At 42.5% G+C, this 26,616-nt stretch overlaps 1 protein-coding gene across 1 annotated transcript in view; it reads left to right on the top strand.

The window, feature by feature from the left end:
- Positions 1 to 19,924, top strand: part of tada2a (transcriptional adaptor 2A) — a 22,138-nt gene extending 2,214 nt beyond the window's left edge. The window contains exons 3-15 of the mRNA XM_072690641.1: positions 1 to 34; positions 397 to 488; positions 797 to 954; positions 2,032 to 2,120; positions 3,997 to 4,069; positions 6,315 to 6,378; positions 8,473 to 8,516; positions 11,837 to 11,947; positions 14,066 to 14,137; positions 15,252 to 15,384; positions 17,755 to 17,798; positions 18,300 to 18,373; positions 19,101 to 19,924. The exon at positions 1 to 34 is cut by the window's left edge and continues 26 nt beyond it. Coding sequence (XP_072546742.1) covers positions 1 to 34; positions 397 to 488; positions 797 to 954; positions 2,032 to 2,120; positions 3,997 to 4,069; positions 6,315 to 6,378; positions 8,473 to 8,516; positions 11,837 to 11,947; positions 14,066 to 14,137; positions 15,252 to 15,384; positions 17,755 to 17,798; positions 18,300 to 18,373; positions 19,101 to 19,286 — 1,174 coding nt within the window. The 3' untranslated portion in view covers positions 19,287 to 19,924. The remainder of the gene's footprint in view (positions 35 to 396; positions 489 to 796; positions 955 to 2,031; positions 2,121 to 3,996; positions 4,070 to 6,314; positions 6,379 to 8,472; positions 8,517 to 11,836; positions 11,948 to 14,065; positions 14,138 to 15,251; positions 15,385 to 17,754; positions 17,799 to 18,299; positions 18,374 to 19,100) is intronic.
- Positions 19,925 to 26,616: the final 6,692 nt, after the last annotated feature.

The following is a 26,616-nucleotide window of genomic DNA, read 5'->3' as shown; positions in this document are numbered from 1 at the left end:
GAAGCATCAGAGTGACCACAAATATGAGATCATGGTAAGTAAAACAATCCAAAATTGGGTTTTGAGTGAGCATGTGGTTAAAATGTGGGTTGGATCTGACCTGTCTGGAAAATGCATTTATTTGCATCTTGATCTGTCAGTAACTAAATTGATAGTGAGCATAACCTCCACAAAACAGGCATTTACTCCCAGATTTGGCTTTGTACCTTTTTAAAACCATGTCTGGAAAATTGCATAGGATGGGTAATATTATGTGCTGTAGCACAATAATGCAGATCATTATTGTAAAAAAACTGCACATGTACTGTATTTTTCTCTACATCATATGAAAACACTCACATAAACCTTAAAATTGTATAATGGCTCTATGTGGTACCCATATGGTCTTTCTCCTAGACATCAGATTTTCCTATACTGGAGCCCGGCTGGACGGCCCAGGAGGAGATGGCTCTCCTAGAGGCAGTCATGGACTGCGGCTTTGGGAATTGGTGAGTATAGTTGACTTAACTATGATTTATAATAATAATAATATTTAAAAAAACATTAATGTGATTAATAATGATATTGGCTAAAATCATAATAATAATTGTGTGCCTTGTAAAAGAGCATATCATGTATATTTAGGACCAAAATGAGGTGACTGTGATGCTGTACCTGTTGAAAGCAGATTTTACAGTGCTGTATTTTGGTCACACTGCAGCACATGTATGTTGCGTACATCTCTATAGATGATACTAGTTTTATAGACTACTCCTTTAATTCTACAGTATTGGCATTCATTGACATGATGTTTTAGGCAGGATGTGGCCTACCAAATGCGCACCAAGACCAAGGAGGAATGTGAAAGCCACTACATGAAGAACTTCATCAACAACCCCCTCTTCTCCTCCACACTGCTCAGTCTCCGGCAGATGGAGGAGGCTCGGACAGCAGACAGTGCCATCCCATTTAAACGTAAGAGATTGCTGACAGTATTTTTTTTCTTGTGAAATGTCACAAGAATCACTACTGTATTGATATTGGCCAACTGATGTGTTAAATGCTGATGAGTGCTTATAATATAATCCTAATTTTAGTCTAGTTAAGAAAATGTTCCAACTCGCAAGATAAATTATAAGCATATATTCAGATTTTTAATTTTCTGGGGCTGTGAGGCTAATAAGCTTAGCTTAAATCCTGACACTTGCTATGTTATGCCATGTTTTGGCTTTTGACATTGTGTTGCATACTGTAATCAGCTAAGAATTTTGGACTCTGAAGGTGTCTTATGGTATGTGGCACGTTAGCAGCAGGATCCTTTAGGTCTTGGAAGTTGCAAGGTGAAGTCATCACGGAATGGATTTGTTGTTCCTGCACATTCCCCAGATGCTCGATCGGATTGGGATCTGGGGAATTTGGAGACCAAGGCGCAGTACCTTGACATCCTTATTATGTTCCTCAAACCATTCCAGGGCTATGTGCCGGTGTGGCAGGATGCGTTACTCTGATGAAAGAGCCATTCACGAATACCATAGGCTAGCCTTTTGCTGGCTTAATAAATTATCAGGCTTAAAAATCACTGTTGTTTTAATCTATTTTAGCTAGGTAGTTAACTTTTATAGATGTCATGTCATATATGCACACACAAGTGTCAGCACTAGGAACCACACACAAGTAAGTAAATGAATGAAATGTGAGGCACACATTTTGCACAGTGGATAAGGGAGATCTTATAAATGCGTTTTTTATTATATTTATTGACCCATGTGTATCTCCATCTGAATTCACTGTACATCCTAATCTACACCCGTGCAGGCATAATAAATATTGCTAATAAATTGAACATAACCAGTTTGTTGTTTTTTTTCATCCCAGAATGTTTTGCAGACCAGCGTACTTGAATTTTCTTGGCTGAAAGTCAATCTGATTTGGTTACTGTCTCATAGAAGAGCTCACATTGACTCCAAAGAGTCTTGGTCATGAAAGGGCACACCAGCAGAACATGAAAAATGCTTTTAAAGTTAAAGACATTTGCCCTCTCTTTCTTATCAGCCACTGATGATCCCCCTAGACCCTCCTTTGACTCTCAGCTGTCCAGGGATATGGCTGGGTACATGCCTGCTCGAGCAGACTTCATGGAGGTCAGTGCACTGTTGTTGTCGTTTGTTTGTTTGTTTATTTTTATTCTTCTTCGCTTCTCTAATTGGAACATTGCCTAAAAGAGTTGTTTTGGGTTGTTTTGGGTTTTTTTGGGGGTTTTTTGGGGGGGAGGGGGTGGTCAGCTTAGGCTTTGCCCAGTGTTCTTAATGTCTTATGGACAAATAAAAAGTGGGGCTTTTTGATTAACGTGGGTCTTATGTTTGGCGGAAACCCATAAAAACTCAGCCATGAATCATGGTGGTGGTAGTGTGATGGGTTGCTTTGCTGCAGAACACCTTGGAGTTCCTGGGGGTTCTGATGACTGGTTTGAAAACCACTGGGCTACTTGTTTCTTATTGGCATTGACTATCCATCCTGTCGGTACCTTGTAATTAGCTACAGCCTCAGTAAACAGAACAATAGTTTGACTGTCCTCACAGGTCCACGGTTCTCTACTGCCCTCTGCTGATGGTGTATAATCTTGACTAGATGACAAGTGTAAGGATAGAGTCTCCCAAACTGGTTTATTTTAAATAACATTATTATGTATGTGGTGAGAACATATTAGGGATTAATATACTATGTCATAATTAGGCATATGATGCAAAGGCAATTTGAGAATGCTGTAATCTTTATAATAATCTATATGACTGATGATATGCTGTGTGTATGTGTTACATGAGGAACCAAATAAATGACTAGCTTGTTTATTTATTAAGAAAGCATATTCAACACCTAATCAAAAATTCCACTTTAAATGAACCTGTCCATTACATTTACGGCATTCAGCTGACGCTCCTATCCAGAGCGACTTACAAGGTAACTCGTATTACAGAGGCGGGCCAATGTAGTGTTAGGAGTCTTGCCCAAGGACTCTCATTGGTGTAGCGCAGCATAGTCACCCAGACCAGGAATCGAACCACGGTCTCCCACATGGTGTGGTAGCTCACTGGCTGGTAGTGGTGTTACCTGTTGCGCCACACCAACCGCTGTCCATGAACATGAAAAGTCCATGACTCATCTGTGTGTTCATCTAGATATCTAAACTCTAAAAATGCCTGATCTTGTTTTGTGGACTGTGGGGGAGAAAAAAGGTGCAGAATTTAATGTAAAGAACACGTCTCCAACTGTTAAGCACTGAGATGAATCAGTCATGCTTTAGTCTTGTGTTGCATCCAGTGGCATGTTTCAGAGAAGGAGGGAAGAATGGATTCAATTAAATACCAGCTAATACTGGAAGGAAGCTGAAGAGGGCTTCTGCAGCTAGATAATAATCATAAACTCCCCTCAAAATCCACAATGGAGTTCAAACAGTGCATGCAATATGGCCAAGGAACTAGAAGACTTTTGCTAGGAAGAATGGGTAAAAATCCCCCAACAAGAACTAAAAAAAAAAAAGACTCTTCTATGCTACAAAAGGCATTCACACAAAATATTAAAGAAATGTGTCCTCTTTTATTTGATGCCTTTTGGAAATCAGGTCATCTTTTACTCGCTTAGCTATTCACAATAAGACTGGGGAGTCCTGAAAGGTTTCAAGAATCATTAACTTGCAGGACCATATGGGAGAGTGGTAAACATACTTCCATTAAATTGATCCATCAAAAACTACTGCCCACCATGTAACTGCACTCCAGAGCGCTCATCAGGTCGTCTATATGGTTAATGCTGTGTTACGTGTGTATGCCATTACTTGCATACATGTGCATGGGTATATGGGTAATGAAAGGTGAATTCAGCGGATATTGGCTCTTATAGTGCATTACAGTAGTCAGTGTACATTAGATTAGTGATACAGTATAAAAAGCTGAAGGGGGGGGCTGGTAGAGTTAATGACTAACTCAGTTTCTCTCTGTTGTTCTCTTTGTCTAACTCTAGGAATTTGATAACTATGCGGAATGGGATTTAAAAGACATCGATTTTGTTGATGACGACTCAGATATTCTTCATGGTAAGTGCATAAAAAAGAGCTAATTCAATCGTAAATCCTTATAATCTCACTTTAAAAATGGAGCAATGTGAAGTACCAGTCAAAATAACCACCAGAAGAAGCAGGTATTTATTCACCTGCTCACCTGACGGTGGATAATGTGTACAAGAAAACGCAGATGGCAAATGGCTAGCCACTTTCAAGGCAGTAATCAGAGGTAACTTAACTACGCTTTGCTGAAAAGCTTATGGAGCGAACTGTAGAGGTCACTGCAGAAGCACAAATGTTAATGATGATACTTACAATAATTAAATAAAATAATAAAAAAATAATTCAAATATTGTTAATATATGTTTAAAGCTAAATATGTTTTTTTTTTTTATATATAAAGCTTTTATGGTTTTGGTTTTTCAAGCAAAACGTGAAGAGGGCCTTCAGTTTTGGGTCTTGCTGATGATTATGTATGATTTACTTATGGAAAACCCTTTGATAAACTACACCTAATGGTCTGTGACTGATTTACTATAACGATGCATTGGTCCTAAATAACATCAGCAGACTGTAGATTCAGATGGTGCATTTAGAATCTTTCTAATGCACTAATGATACAGGAGCTCTGTTTACTACAAAACAACTGAGCAGGCAGTCATTATCCTCAAATGATTCTACCATTGCACACACAGACCTCGTTCCTGTTTTATTTGAAATCCAGTACTGCAGTGGATCCAAAAAGCCCAAATAACACATTTCTTTCTTACTGTGCAGTTGCTTGAAGGTAGCACTGCAGACTCTTTCCTTCCCTCAGTAATACATTTGGCCAGTTACATTGCAATGTTAATAGAGATGGCATGTTAGTGTGGTCAGGTATATGTATCTGGCTGATATCAGCTAAAAAAAAATACTGGATCGAGTATCCAAGGAAAAAACACAAATCTAGCCTGAAACAGCACACACTCGCACAACTTGTGTGTTGTGGTGATGTTAGCTAGCAGTTTTTTTTTCTTCTTGACAGGTTGTAAAGTGTTTCTAATTCCACCCCCCATTGCAAATGAGGGTGCTTTCTGACTTTTAATGACGACTGCATTCTCTGAATTATTCACCCCCTTCATGGCGAGCGTTATGGTACTTAGTAGAGCCCGGCTGCAAACATGCTGCATAGTCAGACACCAGCTTCTCATAGAGTTCCTGAGGAATCTTAGCCCGTTCCTCATGGGCAATGACCTCCAGTTCACTGATATTCCTGGGTTTGTTTGACTTCTGAAACCACGTCTTGGTGGACTCCAAGCAAATCAGCCCTTAAGCATCGCAGAGCCACCGCCATGCTTCACTGTAGGCAGCGTGATTTGTTTAGCCTCCTCTAGACATATGGCTGATCCATAAGCCTGAAAGGTTCCAGTGTTGTTTCTTAGCTCCACAGAATAACACAGAATCCTAAAACTACTGTGGTTTATTTATAAGCAGATTGAGCCGACTGTTCTTCTGCTTTTGGGTCAGTAGAGATATTCGGGCATGGAGAGCTTCAGTGTTTAGTATGTCTCTTGCTGCGGAAACTGAAACCTCAGTGCCTGCTGCCACCAAAGCTTGCTGCAGGTCTTTTGCAGTCGCTGCCTCCTCAGGAATCTGGTGGCGGTCGGTGATGGCTTCCTCTTGCTGACACGTCCAGGTAGTGTAGCCAGTGTTCCTTTAACTTAGCTCCTGTATCTCCAGGAACATTCAGATGTATATAACTCTCTCTTGCCATATTTCTAACATGCAATCAAACTTCACAGTCAGCAAACCCCTCGCCAGTCCATTACGATATTGCATGTGCTTCATCTCAAGCTCACCTGATCCAACTAATGAAGCCTTTGATTTGTCAGCTGATTTGCATATGTGGGCTCCTGTGAGGGATTCTGTTCAGGGGGATTGAATAATTCTAAGACTGCAGTCATTAAAAGTGGTATTTTGTGTTAAATGTAGAGCCCACTTGTTCTATTAGTTCTAGCGTGATTGGTTTATTGGAAACAGCTGACTGTGTACATTTTGTTAAAAAACCTAATTTGCAAAGGGGGGTTGAATAATTTCAGTTGCACCTGTATCTGTCTTAAAGGCACAGTAACAAAAACAGCCTGTTTCATTTTAAAGGATTAAGGGAGGTTGGAAAATGGGCATGTACAAATGACTCATGACCTCAGGAAAAGACATAAATGTAATAAATGGACCTTTTAAAGAGACAATATTGGAGGAGCGCAATGCAAATGAACTCTGACCTGCTTTGTTGTTCCAGCTCTCAAAGTTGCAGTGGTGGACATATACCATTCAAGACTGAAAGAGAGACAGCGAAGGAAAAAGTGAGTTTGAAATGTGCCTGAATTCTGACCTGAGGACCACTAGAGGGTGTCACATACCTGTCTGTTCCAGTACGGCACACGCTTAGCACTCGACTGAGGAGGTCATAATTACCTAATCTTAAAATTAAGAGTGATTTGATTGAATTCGATGTTTTTATACAATTCTGATCAAGGTCACTTTACTCAGCGGAGCTTGCATAGCAACCTGGAGCTTGTTTGTTTTCTGTGCATAGCTCAGTTTCCTTAGGTGAAGTTCACGGTAAAGGATCTGGGTGTAAATTTTCTTAATGAGCCATAGCTGTCCAGGCTATGTAGAGCTGCCTTGCATGGCAGCTGAGGTATGCACGGCCTCTTGGAGATTCTCCGAGCCTACATTACCGTCCTCTCTTTGCTTACGGTGAGGTTAGAGAGCAGATCACTGGCTTGTGTGACGGAGCTCTATAGACCACACTGAACCATGCTGATCATTTTATTTATTTATTTATATTTAAGTTATCAAGTACAATGTGGCATGGAGAAAGTGTATATTAATATTAATGAATTAGAAGTAATCACATTGATGGTTGGGAGCTATTCAGTTGAGATAACTGATAAAATCAAGCATTATCATTTCCTAATTATATTTAAGAATTTAATTTGAAGCTTCAGTAGCTTTAGTCAAACAGTGCTTTGGCCCCCAGGTCTCCAGAAACTAGCCAATTCGAAACTATCAGATATCAAACATCTTGGCTGAAGGTGAGCGTCTGACTGATCATGTTGATTTTTTATTTTTTTTTTGGAAAGTTGTTCGTTTAAACTCTGCTCTAATTAATAACCTTTTAACCGCTAAGCTAAACCATTTGCAAAACGCATGCACACATCTCTATAATCTACTCTGTCCTTAATGAAAAGGCTGTAAAAATGCCTTAAAAGCAGTTAAGGGATGCTGATGTAACACATTCAGCGTCTGAGCATCAGCAGCAGACTCGTGATGCTCCAGCTTCCCAGAGGACCAACACCTGTGGCTCGTTTTCTCCTCATCAAGGACTATAACACACTCCTTTCTTGCCTGTGTTTCTCACTCTTTTGCCACTGTGTTCACATTCTGCCTGTTCTTCGTTACCTCTAGTTAAGCCACAGCATAGCTTCAGCCCTGGCAGTTCGCTGGAGCTGTTAGCATACGGCCCTGAGACCTGGTTTGTTGGGAGAACTGTGGCATTAATATATATATATATATATATATATATATATATATATATATATATATATATATATATTATAAAGCAAATAAGTTATTATTGAAATTTAAACACAGTACTAATATTTGAACTTTGAGAGCATTCAGAAATCACTATGGTGAAACAACCTTGATGGCCAATCACAGCTCTCATGTCTTGGCAGGCAGAATCTCCACTATTCTTTCACATTGTTGTTGGGTGACTTTATGCCATTCATTTGTTTGATGATGGAAGAAATTGGCTGCCAGACACGTAGAAGTGTACATTTAAGAAAATAAATTAGAGTCATGACACTATGTGGACAAAAGTATTTGGTCACCTGCTCTTTTGAAACCAAGGATTGAAGAAAAAGGAGCATTGCTGTGAAGACTTAAGTGCATTCAGCAGCAAGAGCGTTAGTGTGGTCAGCATGTTGGATGACCACCACCCCACCTCATCACCCCTCCTAAACTTCTCCTAAAGTACTGGATGGAGCACCATCCATCATTCCAGAGAGCATCTGCTTTGGGGGGCTTTATACCCCTCTAGCCTATGCCTGGTATTAGCCATGCTGCCAATAGGTTCATGTTTCAGAGAGTCCTACTCCATTGACCGTACTGAGTGTGTACATTTACACATCTGTGTCAGTAATGTCAGTATCTTATACTAGCTGAATGCGTTCAATAGAAGGGGCGTCATCAAGCGCCCAGCAATTAGCCTGTATGGGGATGAGCAACGCATTGTGCAGTCCTTACCGAGGGTTGAGGTTCATTAAATTGAGGACCCGTTCAGGACCCAAGCAGGTTATAGATGACCTTGTTTCTCACTTCAGTTTTGCACTTGCCTGCAGGATGTACACTGCAAACTGATCAAACCGCTCTTAATGTGTGTGTTTCAGGATCATTCGGGACCACGGACTCATAAACCTGCGCAAGTTTCAGAGTAAGAGCTCTTTTTTTTTTTTTTTTTTTTTTTTTTTTTTTGTCGATACATTGAAATGGGTCTAAAAGTGCTTTGACCAGATCGTCACAATGACTACAGCTGAGCCAGCCCTGCCATTTAAGGTTAATGGACACTGCCCAAGTGTAGCAGGTACTAGATATTCAGGTTCTAAACAATGTGCCGTTGTTCAGCTCCATCAGTCAGTGCACGCACACCTGCTGATCACTGCCTGCTCATATGAAACCAATCCCCCTGGCCACCATAACACAGGCGTGCAAACATTTACAACCAAGGCTCAGAATAGTCTGATTGGGCCGGTGCCAGAAGAGCTCGCAGTGGCCATAATTGCTCTTCCATGAATAGTCCACCATGAAATGAACACCGTGCTACTAATGATAAAGGAGAAGGCCGCTTTGTGAGCTGTTCATCATCAGTACCTTCTGGCAGCAAGAGGGTCAGCGCTATGATCAGTAAATGGACCCCCACCCACCTCAAAATCAAGTGCTCATGTCGCAGCCGGCTTTCTGCCGGCTTCATATGTTTATCCTATCCAGCCGTTTCTTCGTTTTCAGTTGGTTTCGCAGCCAGGAAGGGCATGCTGTTTGCAGGCGTTCGTGAACCGCACCGAACTCTGGGATTCACAAGACCGGCTTTTCTGTTTATTTATTTATCAGCCCTCTGCCACCTTCCTTATCTCCTGCTCTCTCTCAAGACAAAAGAGAGCCAACGGTTACTGTGGAGCTGCAGGCCGGTTGTCATGGAGACTGTCTGAAATGTGTGTGTGTGTGTGTGTGTGTGTGTGTGTGTGTGTGTGTGTGTGTGTGTGTGTGCCTGTGTTTGCGAGAGGCGTGCAGTAAAGCAGTGGCCGAGGCTCCGTGGCTCACAGCGGTGCTGGTTTATCCCCGTTCAGAGAGAGCAAGACAGCTTGACCTGCCGCTCTGTCTCAAGGCCATTAGCTCTCGGGCTTCTGCACTGTGCTCAGTGAATCCCGTCTGGACCCCAACACAGTTCATCACTTCATTTGTAATGTGTGTGTGTGTGTATGTGGGGGTAGTGTTGTACAGTCTGAACTGATTCCTTTAGTTTTTATTGACTGCCTGTAAGAAAGAGCCGTGTTTGTGTCGTCACACGATTTCTCCTGGGGTCCGAACATGCTCCTCAGTGCTGGTTTAGCACCAAAGGAAGACATGTGGAACTGGCACTAGTAAAACACAGTAGTTTTGTATTTAATCAGCTGTAATCAGCTGTAATTCAGGATTAAACACATGTTTCTTACATGAAAAACAGCAGGAGAAAGACCTAAAGACAGAAAATGTTAACCCACTGGGCTGCGGAAAGGACCCAAGACCCAAGCCGTCCCAACACCTTCTGTGATGTAGAGGTCTGGGATATGGTAAAGGTAAAGGTGCACGGATTTGTCACTGTAGTGATGTTAGACAGTCAGTTAGACAGTCAGTTAGACAGTCAGTTAGACAGTCAGTTAGACAGTCAGTTAGACAGTTAGTTAGTTGCTAGCTAGACAGTTAGCTAGCTAGACAGTTAGTGTCAGTTAGTTAGTCAGTCAGTTAGTTAGTTAGACAGTTAGTTACAGTTAGTTAGTCAGTCAGTTAGTTAGATGGTAGTTAGACCGTTAGTTACAGTTAGTTAGCTAGACAGTTAGTTACAGTTAGTTAGCTAGACAGTTAGTTACAGTTAGTTAGCTAGACAGTTAGACTGTTAGTTACAGTTAGTTAGCTAGACAGTTAGTTAGTTAGTTAGCTAGACAGTTAGTTACAGTTAGTTAGCTAGACAGTTAGTTACAGTTAGTCAGTCAGTCAGTTAGTTAGATGGTAGTTAGACAGTTAGTTACAGTTAGTTAGCTAGACAGTTAGTTAGACAGTTAGTTACAGTTAGTTAGACAGTTAGCTAGACAGTTAGTTACAGTTAGCTAGACAGTTAGTTACAGTTAGTTAGCTAGATAGTTAGTTACAGTTAGTCAGTCAGTCAGTTAGTTAGATGGTAGTTAGACAGTTACAGTTAGTTAGCTAGACAGTTAGTTAGACAGTTAGTTACAGTTAGCTAGACAGTTACAGTTAGCTAGACAGTTAGTTACAGTTAGTCAGTCAGTTAGTTAGATGGTAGTTAGACAGTTAGTCAGTCAGTTAGTTAGATGGTAGTTAGACAGTTAGTTACAGTTAGTTAGACAGTTAGTTAGTTAGACAGTTAGTTAGCTAGACAGTTAGTTACAGTTAGTTAGCTAGACAGTTAGTTACAGTTAGTTAAACAGTTAGTTAGCTAGACAGTTAGTTACAGTTAGTTAGACAGTTAGTTAGCTAGACAGTTAGTTACAGTTAGTTAGCTAGACAGTTAGTTAGCTAGACAGTTCATTAGAAAGTTAGTTAGTTAGTTAGACAGACAGACTTCTTTCTTTCTGTGTTTCCCGGCATCAGCTTGAGCAGCTCCACATCCTTTCAGACCCTCAGCGTTGAGCAGCAGTCGTCTTCTCACAGTTTAAGGATGAACAGAAACGCCTGTTGTCTGTTTCACTTTTCAAACGCCAGAGTGGAGCTTGATTTTTTTTTTTTTCCTGCCTCTCTGATTGAGGGCTGTTTTGGTGTTTTTTTGAAGCTTCAGTATCTAATGACTGCATAATTATCTACTGGAAAAGGAGTTTGGGTGGTCTTTGACAAACACACGAGTATAGATAGTGTAGGTGATCCTAGTGCAGTGCTTAGCTATCTGGTATGAGCTTAACTGGATCAGATTTTTTGTTTGTTTGGTTGGTTGTTGTTTTTACACGGCTATACGCTGTAGCCTTCTCTGCTGGCATTGGCTTGATGCTGATAACGGGAACTGTATCAGTGCCATCTCTAATTCTAGTGATTGTTGACAGTACTGAGAATGCAGCTCCATTCCGGAAAGGCATAGGGTTAAGAAGGGCCCCTATTCTAACCATTCAGTACTCCATTCCAGATCATTAAATCTGCTCCCGCTTGTTTGTGTGGGTGTGAGGCTGAGGTGTGTGTTACATTCTGTGTGATTCACATTATGCAGCGCTAGCACAGAGACACTGTAACACCTCCACTCTTGCCCTCGTTGCAGCTCACTTTCCTATTAACCAACAGCAGCAGCAAGGCACTTCTCGGATGCTGCGTCTGGCTGGGGGCTTGAAGGGGCCTCAGTGGAAATGAGTTTTGTGTGAGAGCTTATCAGAGAGATGGCACTGGCTCTTGCTTTCCCATTCCACAGTCAAAGGGAGCCTTGATGAATTCTAATGTTTTCTCTGTGTGTGTGTGTCTTTATGAGAGGCTAATTTGATTGTATTTTGTGTGCGTTGACAGTTCTAGAACGAAGGTACCCTAAGGAGGTACAGGACCTGTATGACGCCATGCGCCGATTTGCCAGGGTGGTGGGACCGGTCGAGCACGACAAGTTTATCGAGAGCCACGCTTGTGAGTATTTAACTGTGCTTCTAGACCGTGCTTCTGTGCTTCTAGTTTTTTTTTATCAAATAAAATAATAAACTGTCCTAGAAATATTAAGTTAATAATAATACACTGTGTGCAGAATTATTAGGCAAATTAGTATTTTGATCACATCATCCTTTTTATACATGTTGTCCTACTCCAAGCTCTATAGGCTTGAAAGCCAACTACCAATCAAGTAAATCAGGTGATGTGCATCTCTGTAATGAGAAGGGGCGTGGTCTAATGACATCAGCACCCTATATAAGATGTGCTTAATTATTAGGCAACTTCCTTTGCCTTTCCTTTCCTTTGGCAAAATGGGTCAGAAGAGAGATTTGACGGACTCTGAAAAGTCAAAAATTGTGAGATGTCTTGCAGAGGGATGCAGCAGTCTTGAAATTGCCAAACTTTTGAAGCGTGATCACCGAACAATCAAGCGTTTCATGGCAAATAGCCAACAGGGTCGCAAGAAACGTGTTGAAACAAAAAGGCGCAAAATAACTGCCCATGAATTGAGGAAAATCAAGCGTGAAGCTGCCAAGGCGCCATTTGCCACCAGTTTTCCCATATTTCAGAGCTGCAACGTTACTGGAGTATCAAAAAGCACAAGGTGTGCGATACTCAGGGACATGGCCAAGGGAAGGAAGGCTGAAAAATGACCACCTTTGAACAAGAAACATAAGATAAAATGTCAAGACTGGGCCAAGAAATATCTTAAGACTGATCTTTCTAAGGTTTTATGGACTGATGAAATGCGAGTGACTCTTGATGGGCCAGATGGATGGGCCCGAGGCTGGATCAGTAAAGGGCAGAGAGGTCCACTCCGACTCAGACGCCAGCAAGGTGGAGGTGGGGTACTGGTATGAGCCGGTATCATCAAAGATGAACTTGTGGGACCTTTTCAGGTTGAGGATGGAGTGAAGCTCAACTCCCAGACCTACTGCCAGTTTCTGGAAGACACCTTCTTCAAGCAGTGGTACAGAAAGAAGTCGGTATCGTTCAAGAAGAACATGATTTTCATGCAGGACAATGCTCCATCACATGCATCCAAATACTCCACAGCGTGGCTGGCCAGTAAGGGTCTAAAAGAAGAAAAAATGATGACATGGCCCCCTTGTTCACCTGATCTGAACCCCATAGAGAACCTGTGGTCCCTCATAAAATGTGAAATCTACAGGGAGGGAAAACAGTACACCTCTCTGAACAGTGTCTGGGAGGCTGTGGTGTCTGCTGCACGAAAAGTTGATCGTAAACTGATCAAGCAACTGACAGAATCTATGGATGGAAGGCTTTTGAGTGTCATGGTAAAGAAAGGTGGCTATATTGGTCACTGATTTGTTTTTGGTTTGGTTTTTGAATGTCAGAAATGTTTATTTCTAAATTTTGTGTTATATTGGTTTACCTGGTGAAAATAAACAAGTGAGATGGGTAATATTTAGTTTTTTATTAAGTTGCCTAATAATTCTGCACAGTAATAGTTACCTGCACAAACAGATATCCTCCTAAGATAGCCAAACCTAAAAAAAAACCCACTCCAACTTCCAAAAATATTAAGCTTTGATATTTATGAGTCTTTTGGGTTGATTGAGAACATAGTTGTTGTTCAATACTAAAAAGAATCAAATACAACTTGCCTAATAATTCTGCACACACTGTATTGTCTTTTAAAGATCATTTAATATCCAATGTAGTTAAGTCTGTTTTTGAGGGAGCGATAGTAGTCTGGAAAAGAATGCTGTACAAACCATTTTCCTACTTGAGGGTAAAGTCAGGGTGTCCCCAAACTTTTGACAGAGCAGAACCTTTTCATTGATCCGCACGCACAGCATGACTGCAGTATTTGATACTGTACGTAGAGACCCGCTCTTACTGTGTGTGTGTTTATTATTTAATGACTGACGAGGAAGTGTGTGGGGCGCGGGCTGGGTTGTGTGAACATACCGACTCGCTCATCGTGTGTCTAGATACCAATACTCTGTACAGCCGGAGCTCTGAGGCTGCGGTGGGGTGAAAAGTTCACCACTGTCAGCAGTGAGCACAAATGTGCACTCATTCCTGGTTTTTCTCTCTCTCTCTCTCTCTCTCTCTCTCTCTCTCACTCAGTGGAGTTTGAGTTGCGGAGGGAGATTCGGCGGCTGCAGGAATACAGAAAGGAAGGCATCCAGTCTTTCTGTGGTAAGGTCTCCAGAGGCCCGAGCCGGTCGTAACTCACCAAAACGAATGCAAAGGGCATTGATCTAATCGTAGTGTAAATGCAGAAATAGAGAAGACATCAGCACAGGATATATATATATATATATATATATATATATATATATATATATATATATATATATATATATATATCAATTTATTAATTTATTTTTTAGTTTAGTGTTTAGTTAAATGCTTATTTTCTTAGTGGAGTGATAAATCTATCAGAATTTATTGCTATTATAATGTAACTAAAGGTTCACTCAGGAGTTTTTAATGTAGGTTTTAATTTTAGGATATTTTTCATTAATTCCTGTACATCTGGCTTTACTGGAACTGGTGCTTCAGACATTTGCAAACATTCATAAATGCACTGTAGGTTGTTTTCCTGCTAAATTAATAACAGCGTCCTTCAGTTTTAGTACACAGTGAATGGTCATTAACTGTGATTCCCTCTACCAGTCATTTCCTTTACAGGAACCTTCTTTCATTCATTTGCACTAAAACCGCTATAGATAGAAGAGGTCATTCTCACAATATATAACTTGATCACTCTAAACCAACAGTTTGGCATGAAAAGTATCCATTAAAAACGACTGCACTCCACCAAGCACTTTTACGAACACCTGTACATCCATGCAGTTGTCTAATCCTCCAGTCGTGTTGCTGCAATGCCTATAATCATGCAGAAATGGACAGCAAAGCATCTCCGAATGCACAGCGTGTCGGACCTTGAGCTGGATAGGTTGCAACAAGCAGTTGATGACGTCAGGGTCCACTTCTGTCAGCCAAGAACAGAAAGCTGAGGCTGCAGCAGACACCGGCTCGCCAAAACTGGTCGTAGACAGAGACGTAGACAGTGCTTGAGACGCATTGTGCAACCCAGTCATGCCAACATGGACCATTTTCAGCATCTTTTAGAATCCGTGAAACAAACAATTGAGTCTTTATAAGAGCAAAAATGAGTCCTTAACCTGTGTTTGTGAAGTGGTCCTAATTTATTGCTCAGTGAGTGTAAATCTGGGGTAAAAACTGGGATCATTTTTAAGGGAACTGCTGCTGGTAGCTTTACTAAGACATGTGTTCTGTGGCGCAGGTGCAAAGATGTATGAGCGGGTAAAGCGGGTGAGGGAGGATGAGCGCAGTAAGAGGAACATGCTGTGTGAAGTGCTGCAGTACATCCACGATGACCGCGCCTGCCAGCAGTGGCTCCACAAGCAGGCTGCCATGTGAGTTTATCATCTCCAGCTCTCCACCTCTCTCACACACACATGCCTTGTTCTGTCGCACACAGTGTAGTCAACTGCTCTGTAGTATCCCCATTACTCACAACCCCAATCCCCATTACTCATTTGTACAAACGTGGCCGTTTGGACAAATCAAGGCGTTCCAGTGATTGCAAATGGGAATGATTGTGGTCAGAATAGTGCAGACCAAATTAAAAGTCAGATTTACATCATCTTACATCATCTACACTCCCTTGTGTGTGTTTCGACATTGTGTGATTTAAGGAAAGAGGTCAGATTCCGGTCATTTTGTATCAGAGTGCATGCAGTATGAAGTAGTTTACTGCTCTGAACAGAAAGATTGGAGTGCCGTGTGCCACAATATCCAAAGAAGAGGATCTGCATCTGTGGTCAGAGGCACTAAGTGGTGGGGGGTATGTCTGTTATGAAGCTCTGGGAAAGCGGACGCATTGGGTGTTCATGAGGCTAGGGGGTAGGAAGTTAGCATAAGAGCTTCACAAGCACCCAATGCTCCCGCTTCATCGGAGCTCCAAAACCGAGCCATTTCCTCTGCCTAAGGATGTTCTGGTGTTGGCTTTCCGGTGTTGGTAAGAGCAGATCTGTGGATGGTGGTTGTAAATTTAGCACCTTCAACTTCATCCATTGACCCAGGTCCTCTTCTTTGGAAGGCGGTGGATATGTAAATGATCTGGTCTTTTTGTGTTGTGTTTGTAACTTCCAATTATTGTGACAATCCGTTTGCTGTAAACTATACCTCTCACTGTATGTTTATCACTGTGGTTGTAAGTCTAGATCAACCAGTCCGCTGTAGCACTGGAAGTTCTAACACAATGTTAACACAAAGATGGCCACCCCATTGTTTAATGGAAAATAAGGTGGATAGGCACTGTCTAGAAATAGTTATCAGGGTCATTTCTTGCTAAAGATTCTGGGAAATGTATAATTCATCGCACCCCCACAAAAGATTTTCAGTTTTCTACTTTTAAAGCAGCAGTATGTGAGAATTCGTATGGCTCCCCCTACAGGTGGGCAGTGTAATTCATGTTTACACAGGCTGTAAATTAGGGCTGGACGATATGGTAAAAATACGAAATCATAATATTTAAAGACTTTTTTTTTTTTTTTACACTATATTTTTATGATACATGTAATCACAGACTAAAAACATAGTAGCGACAGATCCTTTAAAAATTACTTTTCAGATATTCTCTTGTACGGAGTACAGCCGTTTTAATTCAGCATCTTCATCTATTTATCTTCATCTATCTCTTCATCTATTTAAACCAGTCTAATTACACTGATTGTAATGAAACCTGTAGCTGATCAGTGTTCATGAAGCACCACCGATTATCCTTGATATGCTTAGAAAAACATATTATTACAATGCGATAAAAATATCGTCATATTGCCCAGCTCTACTGTAAAAACAAATCATGCTTTTGAGTCTCCCTCAGCTATACATGTGTATTTTTGAAACTGAGAGATACAGAGCTGCCATCTGAAGCTAAAGTGGTATGTTGACTGCCGCGGCAGAGTAACCTCACCGAATTTAACACACATTAGGGCTCCGTGCTCCACCAAAGCCCCATAGTGCACTATAGCAGCGCCATTCTCTATGCATTATTTGGACTGTGGTATTAATGTAATTTGGGTATGTGGGATGGGATGCTTTGTTCTGTGGCGCGTCGAATTGCTGTCAGAACGTCTAGAACAAGACACTGTACAGGTACAGGTTCCTACACAATAAAAAGACTATTGGAAACTGGACAAACATGAAGAGATCTGGTACAGAAGAAGGTCTGACAGACTCAAATCCACAACAGCATCAGAAGAGTCAGAAGTTCCTGAGAGTCAGCAGCTTGCATAATGACACCTTGTAACTCAGCTCAACCCTGGACCAAGTCTCAGATTCAAGAGTGAGGTTAGACAGCTTGAATGGCAGTAAGAAAGTCACTGCCGGGATGACAACAGTAAAGGCATGCCTAGGCCATGCAGCACTACTACTGGACTACTGAAAAAATCCGGGTGCTAACTCTCTGACTGTGGTATTTCAATCTCCAACAGCCTGGTTCTATTCCTCGTGCTAATCAAGTGGTCGTGCAGTCGAGTACCGTCCAGATTGAGCTGAATTATTCTGCTGAAAAGCAGGAAATCTGTCGGCCGGGTGGCAATGATTCAGTCTCTGTGTGAGCAGCAGCCCTAGAGAGGCCAGCCAGTCTGCTAGAGCAGCTTCAGAAGCAGCTGTGTGTGTGTGTGTGTGTGTGTGTGTGTGTGTGTGTGTGTGTGTGTGTGTGTGTGTGTGTGTGTGTGTGAGCCTCTCCGCTGATGACTGACACTGTTCTTTTCTCACAGCGATGCTGGCATCACCCCCGTGGTCACTACCATCACTACCTCAGGTAAGCTGCTGCCCGATTTCACCCCCCCCTCCCCCCAACCCCACTTCACTCCCCAACATTCCACCTTTCGCTCCTCCATGCTCCCTCCTTTTTTTTTTTTTTTTTCTTTCCCCATCTCTCTCTTCTCTCTCTCTTTTCAGCACATAGCCACAGGCTGAGTCTCGGTAATGTATTCTTGGAGATGTGCTGCCGTAAATACACTCTGCAAATACCTCTGCTCTCCACTGCTGTTCCTTAACCTTCAGTGCACAACTGTCCTGTTGCTATATTTACGCATCACATCATCCCTGGTTATTTTCTCAGTTTGATTGGAAAGGGTTGTGGAAGTTGGACCAGTGCAGCCACTCTCACCATAAACAGTCCAGCCTTAAAACCCTCACAGGATCGATCGTCTCTTCACTGTTCCAGTGTCAACATGAGCCTTAAGGTTGCTAACATGACTGGCATGTCTAGCTTCTGCCTATTGTAATGACTTGTGGGGTTTTCTTTTGGTCTTCCCAGGCAGAAGAAGTGCTCCTCCTCTGAACTTAACAGGGTTGCCAGGGACAGAAAAACTCAACGAGCGAGAAAAAGAGGTATGGCATAGATCTGTTGGTATGGACATCTAGATATCAGCAGGTTTAAATGTGGAGTATTTGAATGATCATCACTCATTTGTTTACATTGAGTTTTATGTCCTTGCTTTATGCATATGAAATGTATGTAGACACAAGACGCATCAGCTGACAGTCTTTACAAAGTCATATATATTAATCGGATAAAACAAAAAATTATATAAAAATATAAAGATAAGATAATACACAATTTTGAACCCTGTTTTTTGCAATATTGAGATGTCCACATATAGTAAATGTATTGGTATATGCATACCTGTGTAGATCTGGGTCATATCTGGGTATCAGCCGGATTGGCATATGGAGGTGGAGGGGGTGGTTTGAATGATTCTAAAAGCTGATGACTGAAAGAGGCTGAAAAAAATGTATGAATTGAGTATCTTGGCAGAATTGTTAGAGCTGTGGGGCCCAGATGAATCTTTTCATGGGCCCCAAAATCCCTGACGGCACCCCTGGGTATCAGTATTGGGTCGATTGCTGCAGAAAACAAGTCTAGCGTGAAACAGGTAGAACACTCAGACACTGTGAGTCTGTGTTGCGGCGTGTTGGAGGGATTTGAGTCTGCTTAGTTTGAAACCTGTATCAGAAATCACGTCTATCCTAAATCTTTACCTTTAAAAGGCTCTCTTCACATGTACTGCTTACATATTCTGATAATGACTCTATTTTCTCACACTGTGTCCCGTAGCTGTGTCAAGTGGTGCGGCTGGTGCCTGGGGCGTACCTGGAGTACAAGCAGGCCCTGCTGAACGAGTGCAGGCGGCAGGGCGGCCTCCGGCTAGCGCAGGCCCGTTCGCTTATCAAGATCGACGTGAACAAGACCCGCAAAATCTACGACTTCCTCATCAAGGAGGGCTACATCAACAAAGCCTAGCTCCCGGACTGGACTGTGCAGGACTTCTGGCAGGCAGAGAAGTGCTGACACATTCTGCGTCCTCTGTAAGAACTGACTACAACCTGTATGAACTCTGGTTAGCGCCGTTATTGCTGGACTATGGGCAGCCTTTTGCAACGAGTGCCGTGTGTCTTTTGTACACAAGAGCGCACGTTTATGTGTTGCCACAAGCTGAAGCCTTTATCTGTCACCTGGTACAGTGTTATTATGTTAAATTGGAGTGTGAAGTACGGTGGTGTACGCACTTTCATCCACGAATCAAATATAAATCATCTCCCAAAACATTCATTATTTTTATGTTTCTTCAGTAGTGTGAAAGCATTCGCTCAGTCTTCTCACACACATTTACACACAGTCTCTCACTCTTTTTCAGATATTTCACATGCTCACTCCTTCTTCCACCTTCATTCATTCCTTTGAGCTTGTGCGTTCTCTCCTGTATTGTGAAGACTGGGACAGCAACGTGACGTTAGCAGCATTAGCAGCTTGACTAGCGCTCCATATCACATCTTCGCTAATTAGCTGCAACTCGAATGACTATTACACCTCAGTGAAAGATGTATGCGGGCTGCCAGGAATACTGCAACCCAAATAATAAAAAAAAACAACAACCCAGACTTCTAGACCCGTTTTCCTTTTTGTATTTCCTTGTTTTACAGTTTCAGAATGACGATGATAAAAGGAAAAGGGCTTAAAACATATGTCTGGACACCCTGCATTCTCCCATTATTCCTTGCAGAAGGCTTCAAGTTCTGTGAGATTCTTGGGCCGTCTTGCTGCTCTGCTCTTCCGAGGTGAGGGGTACTGGCAGGACCAGGACAGAACCTTCAGCTTGTGCCTATTAAGGCAGTCCATTGCAAATTTTGAGGTGGATTCGTTGTCCAGCCGTAGAAGCCAGCCTCAGTTCCTCCTCAGCTTATTTACAGGAAGTGTGATGTTTACTTCCAGGATTTGCTGGTGTTTAACCGAATTGCCATTTTTAGCAGAGGAACAGGGCTTTGGAAGAGTAAGTCGAGCAGATCCCATTAACGAGAAAGAAGCCGGTATGCCGACTTTGTTTAAAAACAGTGGTTTGTTTTATTATTTGTAACATTTTGTGTTTTTAATATCTCAATTCCAATGCATGACTTTTCTTAATGATGAAAACGCCGTTGCTTTTTGAAAGGGTGTGACTGCATTGTTATGCTAGTATGTTATAATTACGTCAGTGGCATAAAATGGTCTGAATCATTATGTGTACGATATCATCAATGTAGTTTCGTTTATCAATTATTTCTGGGACAATTTAAATATATAAAAAAAGGTTATTGTGACGGTAGAATTAGTAGAATAGTGCACCACGACTCGAGTCTGCTAAATCTGCATTTATTTATTTGATTTGATTTCTAGCGAATCTGTGAGCAGTTCTCTTTGGAAAGCACCTCAGCTTGACCTCCACCATTCCTGTTAACCTCTACATCTTGATGACCTTGTGAACTGCCGAAACGGTTACCTGAACACTTCCTACAGTCTTCTCCTGCTTTGTGGACATCAATTATTTGATCAATGATTTGATGAGGTATTTCTTAAGCTGTGAAATGTGCATCACATGGGCATTCCAGACGATGACCGCGAAGCCATAGCCCCAACAAGCCTACAGTGAAGGTCTGAGACCTCGCTTTTCAGGGGACCATGCGTGACCACATTTTGCATACCACTGTGTGTTTACATACAGTACTTGCATTTACTTTCAGAGGATTGGTAGTTCATTGAATGCATACCTCTCCCTCTCTCGCAATTCCACTCTTCCTCTCTCGCCCCCTCGTGTGTAGGTGTGAGAGGCAGATCTGTCTTTTCTCACCCCTCCTACTCACTTTCTGTCAGTCGGCCTGCTGTTCTGATCTGGTTTCAGGGAGCAGGTTACTCACCCGGCTCTACTCATCTCCACTGCATCGCGCCCTCACGCTTCAGCTGAGCCTCTTTGCTGAGGTGGACCTGATTTCACCCTTGTGCCTCCTGAAAGGGTTTTTCTTCTTTTCATAGCAACCTTTTTTGCCCATCTGTGTGCCCCTATTTGAGAGAGTCAGTCCACAGCCCCAGACTTGGGTACCTATTATCAGAGTTCGTGCTACAATTCTGTCTCCTGTAGACAATTTTCCAACCGCATCAGCCCTCAGTATAGATGTGGATGACTGCACTCTGGCCTGGAAAGGTTTTTGTGTAATTGGCTAGGCATTTTAAAGGAATAATTTAGTTTTGTGTCTGGTGCAGGGTTGTGTCTGTTTGAGGGTGGAACTGTACATACAGCCCACCAAATAACTGCTAAACATGGTTAAACATCCCTTAACAAGATGACAAGACGACTTTGCAGAACTGTCAACAGGAAAACAGCCCCAAATTGACGCTACCACCACCATGCTTAACAGTTGAGATTCTTTGATGGAGTACCTCACAATCTTTTTGTCTCATCTGCCTGTAAAGCTTTCCTCCAGAAAGATTTTTCTTTGTCCATTTGAGTCTTTGTGGTTCAGCTGCAAACTTTATTCAAGCTTGAAGGTGCAGGTCTTCTTTCTTGGCCAGCAGCTCTACCCTAATAGATGCTCACATGATATTCAACTAGGTAGCTATTAAATTCACATGAACATGAACATTGAATGTAAACGGGTGGTTGTCTACTGAATGTAACTCTACACCTAACACTAACTTTACCCTTTAATCAGCCCTACACCTAACCCTACCCTTACCTTTATTCAACTCTACATCTAACCTTAACCCTACTCTTAAGTCTACCCTTATTCAACGCTACACCTAACTCTAACCTTACCCTGTAATCAGCCCTACACCAAAACATAACTCTACCCTTTAATCAATCCTAACCCTACCCTTACCCATAATCAAACCTAACCTTACCCTGTAATCAGCCCTACACCAAAACATAACTCTACCCTTTAATCAATCCTAACCCTACCCTTACCCTTAATCAACCCTAACCTTACCCTGTAATCAGCCCTACACCAAAACATAACTCTACCCTTTAATCAATCCTAACCCTACCCTTACCCTTAATCAACCCTAACCTTACCCTGTAATCAGCCCTACACCAAAACATAACTCTACCCTATAATAAACCCTACCCTTACCCTTAATCAACCCTAACCTTACCCTGTAATCAGCCCTACACCAAAACATAACTCTACCCTTTAATCAATCCTAACCCTACCCTTACCCTTAATCAACCCTAACTTTACCCTGTAATCAGCCCTACACCAAAACATAACTCTACCCTTAATCAACCCTAACCCTACCCTTACCCTGTAATCAATCATACACCAAAACATAACTCTACCCTATAATAAACCCTACCCTTACCCTTAATCAACTCTACACCTAACACTAACTTTACCCTTTAATCAGCCCTACACCTAACCCTACCCTTACCCTTATTCAACTCTACATCTAACCTTAACCCTACTCTTAATCAACTCTACACATAACCCTACCCTTAACTCTACCCTTAATCAATCCTAACCCTACCCTTACCCTTAATCAACCCTAACCTTACCCTGTAATCAGCCCTACACCAAAATATAACTCTACCCTTAATCAACCCTAAACCTAACCCTAACTTCACCCTTAATTTAACTCTACACCTAACCCTAACCTTTACATAGAGCTGAATTCTGCTTTGCTACATTGCGCTCGCTCTCTCTCTCGCTCGCTCGCTCTCTCTCGCGCTCTCTCTCTCTCTGTCTGTGTGTGTGGACAATGCTGGTTTCACAGAGGTGTGTAAAAAGTCAAGGCTGTATCTTGAAGACTTTCTCAGTGCTGGTTGTAAATCAGCTTATTACTCATCCAGTTAATCACCAGAAGCACAACAGCTCTCGCGCACTTGCTCTCTCACACTTACCCTGTGTCTCTCTCTCTCTCTCTCTCATACTCTGTTACTGAACCTTTCTCACCCACTCTCTCTCACTCTCACCCTTTCTCAGACCCTATTAGTTTACTTACTCTCTCTCACTCACACATGCACACACACTTACTCACCCTCTCCTTTTCACACCCTTCTTTTACTCTCTCTCTCTCTCTCTGCCCATCACCTTATCTCCTGTTTTCTTTCTCTTGCTCCCTCCCAATGTCTCTTGCTCATCTCTCTCTCTCTCCCTCTCTCTCTGAGGCAGACGTGGGTCCTGTGTGGAGAACATTCCCTCCAGATGAGAAAGTAAACAGGAGAGCAGTCGTGGCATATTTCCCACATTACCACCATCCAGCTCCTTTTAAGGGCAGCGCTCTCTCTCTCTCTCTCTCTCTCTCTCTCTCTCTCTCTCTCTCTCTCTCTCTCTCTCTCGCTCGCTCGTTCTCGCGCTCTCTCTCCTCTCATGATTGTAATGCAGTGATTAACACAGAGGTGAACTGGTCTTCCTTTGTCAACACGTACGGTTCCCTTGGCAACCAGGTTTCTGGCATTCTGGGGCAGAAGGCTGAAAAAGAGGATGGGCTGAGTTGGGACTGAGCCATAACATTAAAACCACCTGCCTAATATTGTGCAAGTCGTTCCCCTCGTGCCACCAAAACAGCACTGACCCATCAAGGCATGGACTCCACAAGACCCTCTAAAGATGTCCTGTGGTTTCAGACACCAAGACCTGGACCTTCACCACGGATCACATCAGTCAGTCCTGGGCACCCACTTCACTTGCTGCCTGATATATCCCACCCCTGGGTGGTTTTAATGTTATGGCTGATTGGTGTGCGTGTGTGTGTGTGCGTGTGTGTGTGTGTACATGCACGTATGCTCTCTCTCTCTCTCGCTCATTCTCTCGCTCTCTCTCACTCTTCCTCTCTCGTGCTCTCTCTCTCTCGCGCTCTCCCTCTCTCTCTCGCTCTCTCTCTTCCTTTCTTGTGCTCTCTCTCTCTTCCTTCCTCCCTCTCTCTCTCTTTTTCTCTCTTGCTCTCTCCCTTCCCCTCTCTCTCTCTTCCTCTCGCTCTCTCTTGTGCTCTCTCTCTTACTCTCGCTCTCTCTCTTCCCCTCTCTCTTCCTCTCTCTTTCGCTCTCTCTTTTCCTCTCTTGTGCTCTCGCTCTCTCTTCCTTCCTCCCTCTCTCTCTTTCTCTCTTGCTCTCTCTTCCTCTCTCTCTTCCTTCCTCTCTCTCTCTCTCTTGTGCTCTCTCTCTCTTACTCTCGCTCTCTCTCTCTTCCTCTCTCTCTTACTCTCGCTCTCTCTTTTCCTCTCTTGTGCTCTCTCTCTCTCTCTCTCTTCCCTTCTCCCCTTCTATTGCCCTGTTGCTTGTGCTCATCCTCTGGGCTGTGGAGTCGTGACTAGCTCAGCTCAGCACCAGAGCCCCTCCACTCCCCCCTCCACTCCCCATCCCTCATCACAGCATAGTCTTTTTCTCTCGATCCTGAGAAGCCTCCAGCACAATCCCCGTTCAGCGCCTCTGTTTTTAGCTCATTTGAGATGTTTACAGAAGAAAAAGCCTGATTTGCTTGTAAATCCTGAGGCCTGTTTTTAGCACACAGCTTTAGCGCTCCAGCTCTGAGCTCTCCAGTGTTCCTCATCCCATCCTGCTTACGCTCCTGCATTCTGTCTTATATGGCTTTTCTGAAGTGTCTGTTGAGAGGGCTGGACAAACCGTGAGCTCACTGCTCTGTAGATTTATTCAGCGTGAAATAGCTGTTTCTTAAAAACCACTGTATCATTTGTAGTTTCATTCAGTCTCATGAGTCGGGTCAGGGTGTTTCTACAGCTTGTGTAAAGTTGATGCTGGCAGTGGAGGCTTTTAGCAAGGCCCCTCACCCTCTCTGCTGGACATGTTTTAGAGAAGTGCTGCAGTATTTGTGCAGCTAATGTCTAAAGAATATATAGTGGCCAAAACACTCCCATTGGAATGCATTGAAATGTGTCCGTAAACTTTAAACCCAGGAATTCAAGCTCTTTTCTGAGCTGCAGCGACCGGCTCTGTGGCTGGACCGCTCTGACCTCCGGCTTCTGAAGAATGGTCATCATCATTGTGTCTGCCGTTGCTCTCCAGGGCTGTGTGTGTGCATGGAGGAGCTTTTCCACCAACCTTAATGTTCTAGCATCTCACATTTTTCACACACCTATACCATAGCAGCAACTTAGCAAGCAACGGCTTAGCAACCAACAGCTATGCCATGGCAACAACTTAGCAACCAACTAGCAAATGATTTTACAACCAGCAGCTATACCATCTATCTCTACACAATTTGAACACATTAGCAACCAACAGCTATACCATAGAAACACCTTGGTAAACAAACTGCTATGCCATAGCAACACCTTAGCAACCTCCTAGCAGTATCTTAGTAATCAACAGCTATGTTATGGCAATGGCATAGCAAACCAACAGTTATGCCATGGCAACACCTTAACAACCACCTAGCAATGCCTTAGCAACCGACAGCTATGCCATAACACATTAGCATCCACCTAGCAACAATTTACGACCAACAGGTATACTATAGAAACTCTGTAGCAACCAACTGTTATAGTTATATATAGTTATAGTGTACATAATTCAAACACATTTGCAACCAACAGCTATGCCTTTGCAAACCACCTAGCAACATGTTAGTAACCAACCATTATACCATAGAAACATCTTAGTAAACCAACTGATATGCCATAGCAACACCTTAGCAACCACCTAGCAATGCCTTAGCAACCGACAGCTATGCCATAACACATTAGCATCCACCTAGCAACAATTTACGACCAACAGGTATACTATAGAAACTCTGTAGCAACCAACTGTTATAGTTATATATAGTTATAGTGTACATAATTCAAACACATTTGCAACCAACAGCTATGCCTTTGCAAACCACCTAGCAACATGTTAGTAACCAACCATTATACCATAGAAACATCTTAGTAAACCAACTGATATGCCATAGCAACACCTTAGCAACCACCTAGCAATATCTTAGTAACCAACAGCTATGCCATGGCAATGGCTTAGCAAACCAACAGTTATGTCATGGCAACACCTTAGCAACCACCTAGCAATGCCTTAGCAACCAACAGCTATGCCATAACACATCAGCAACCACCTAGCAACGGTTTCACGACCAACAGCTATACCATAGAAACTCCTAAGCAACCAACAGTTATGGTATACATAATTCAAACACATTAGCAACCCCCTATTAACCAACAGCTATGCCTTTGCGAAACACCTTAGCAACCACCCAGCAACATGTTAGCAACCAACAGCTATTCCATAGAAACACCTTAGTAAACCAACTGCTATGCCATAGCAACACCTTAGCAACCACTCAGCAATATTTTAGTAACCAACAGCTATGCCATG

Source organism: Salminus brasiliensis, chromosome 11 (assembly GCF_030463535.1).
Source record: "Salminus brasiliensis chromosome 11, fSalBra1.hap2, whole genome shotgun sequence".
In the NCBI taxonomy this organism is placed as follows: domain Eukaryota; kingdom Metazoa; phylum Chordata; class Actinopteri; order Characiformes; family Bryconidae; genus Salminus; species Salminus brasiliensis.
The sequence above is the reverse complement of the archived record's forward strand: the minus strand, read 5'-3'. Positions and strand labels throughout refer to the sequence as shown.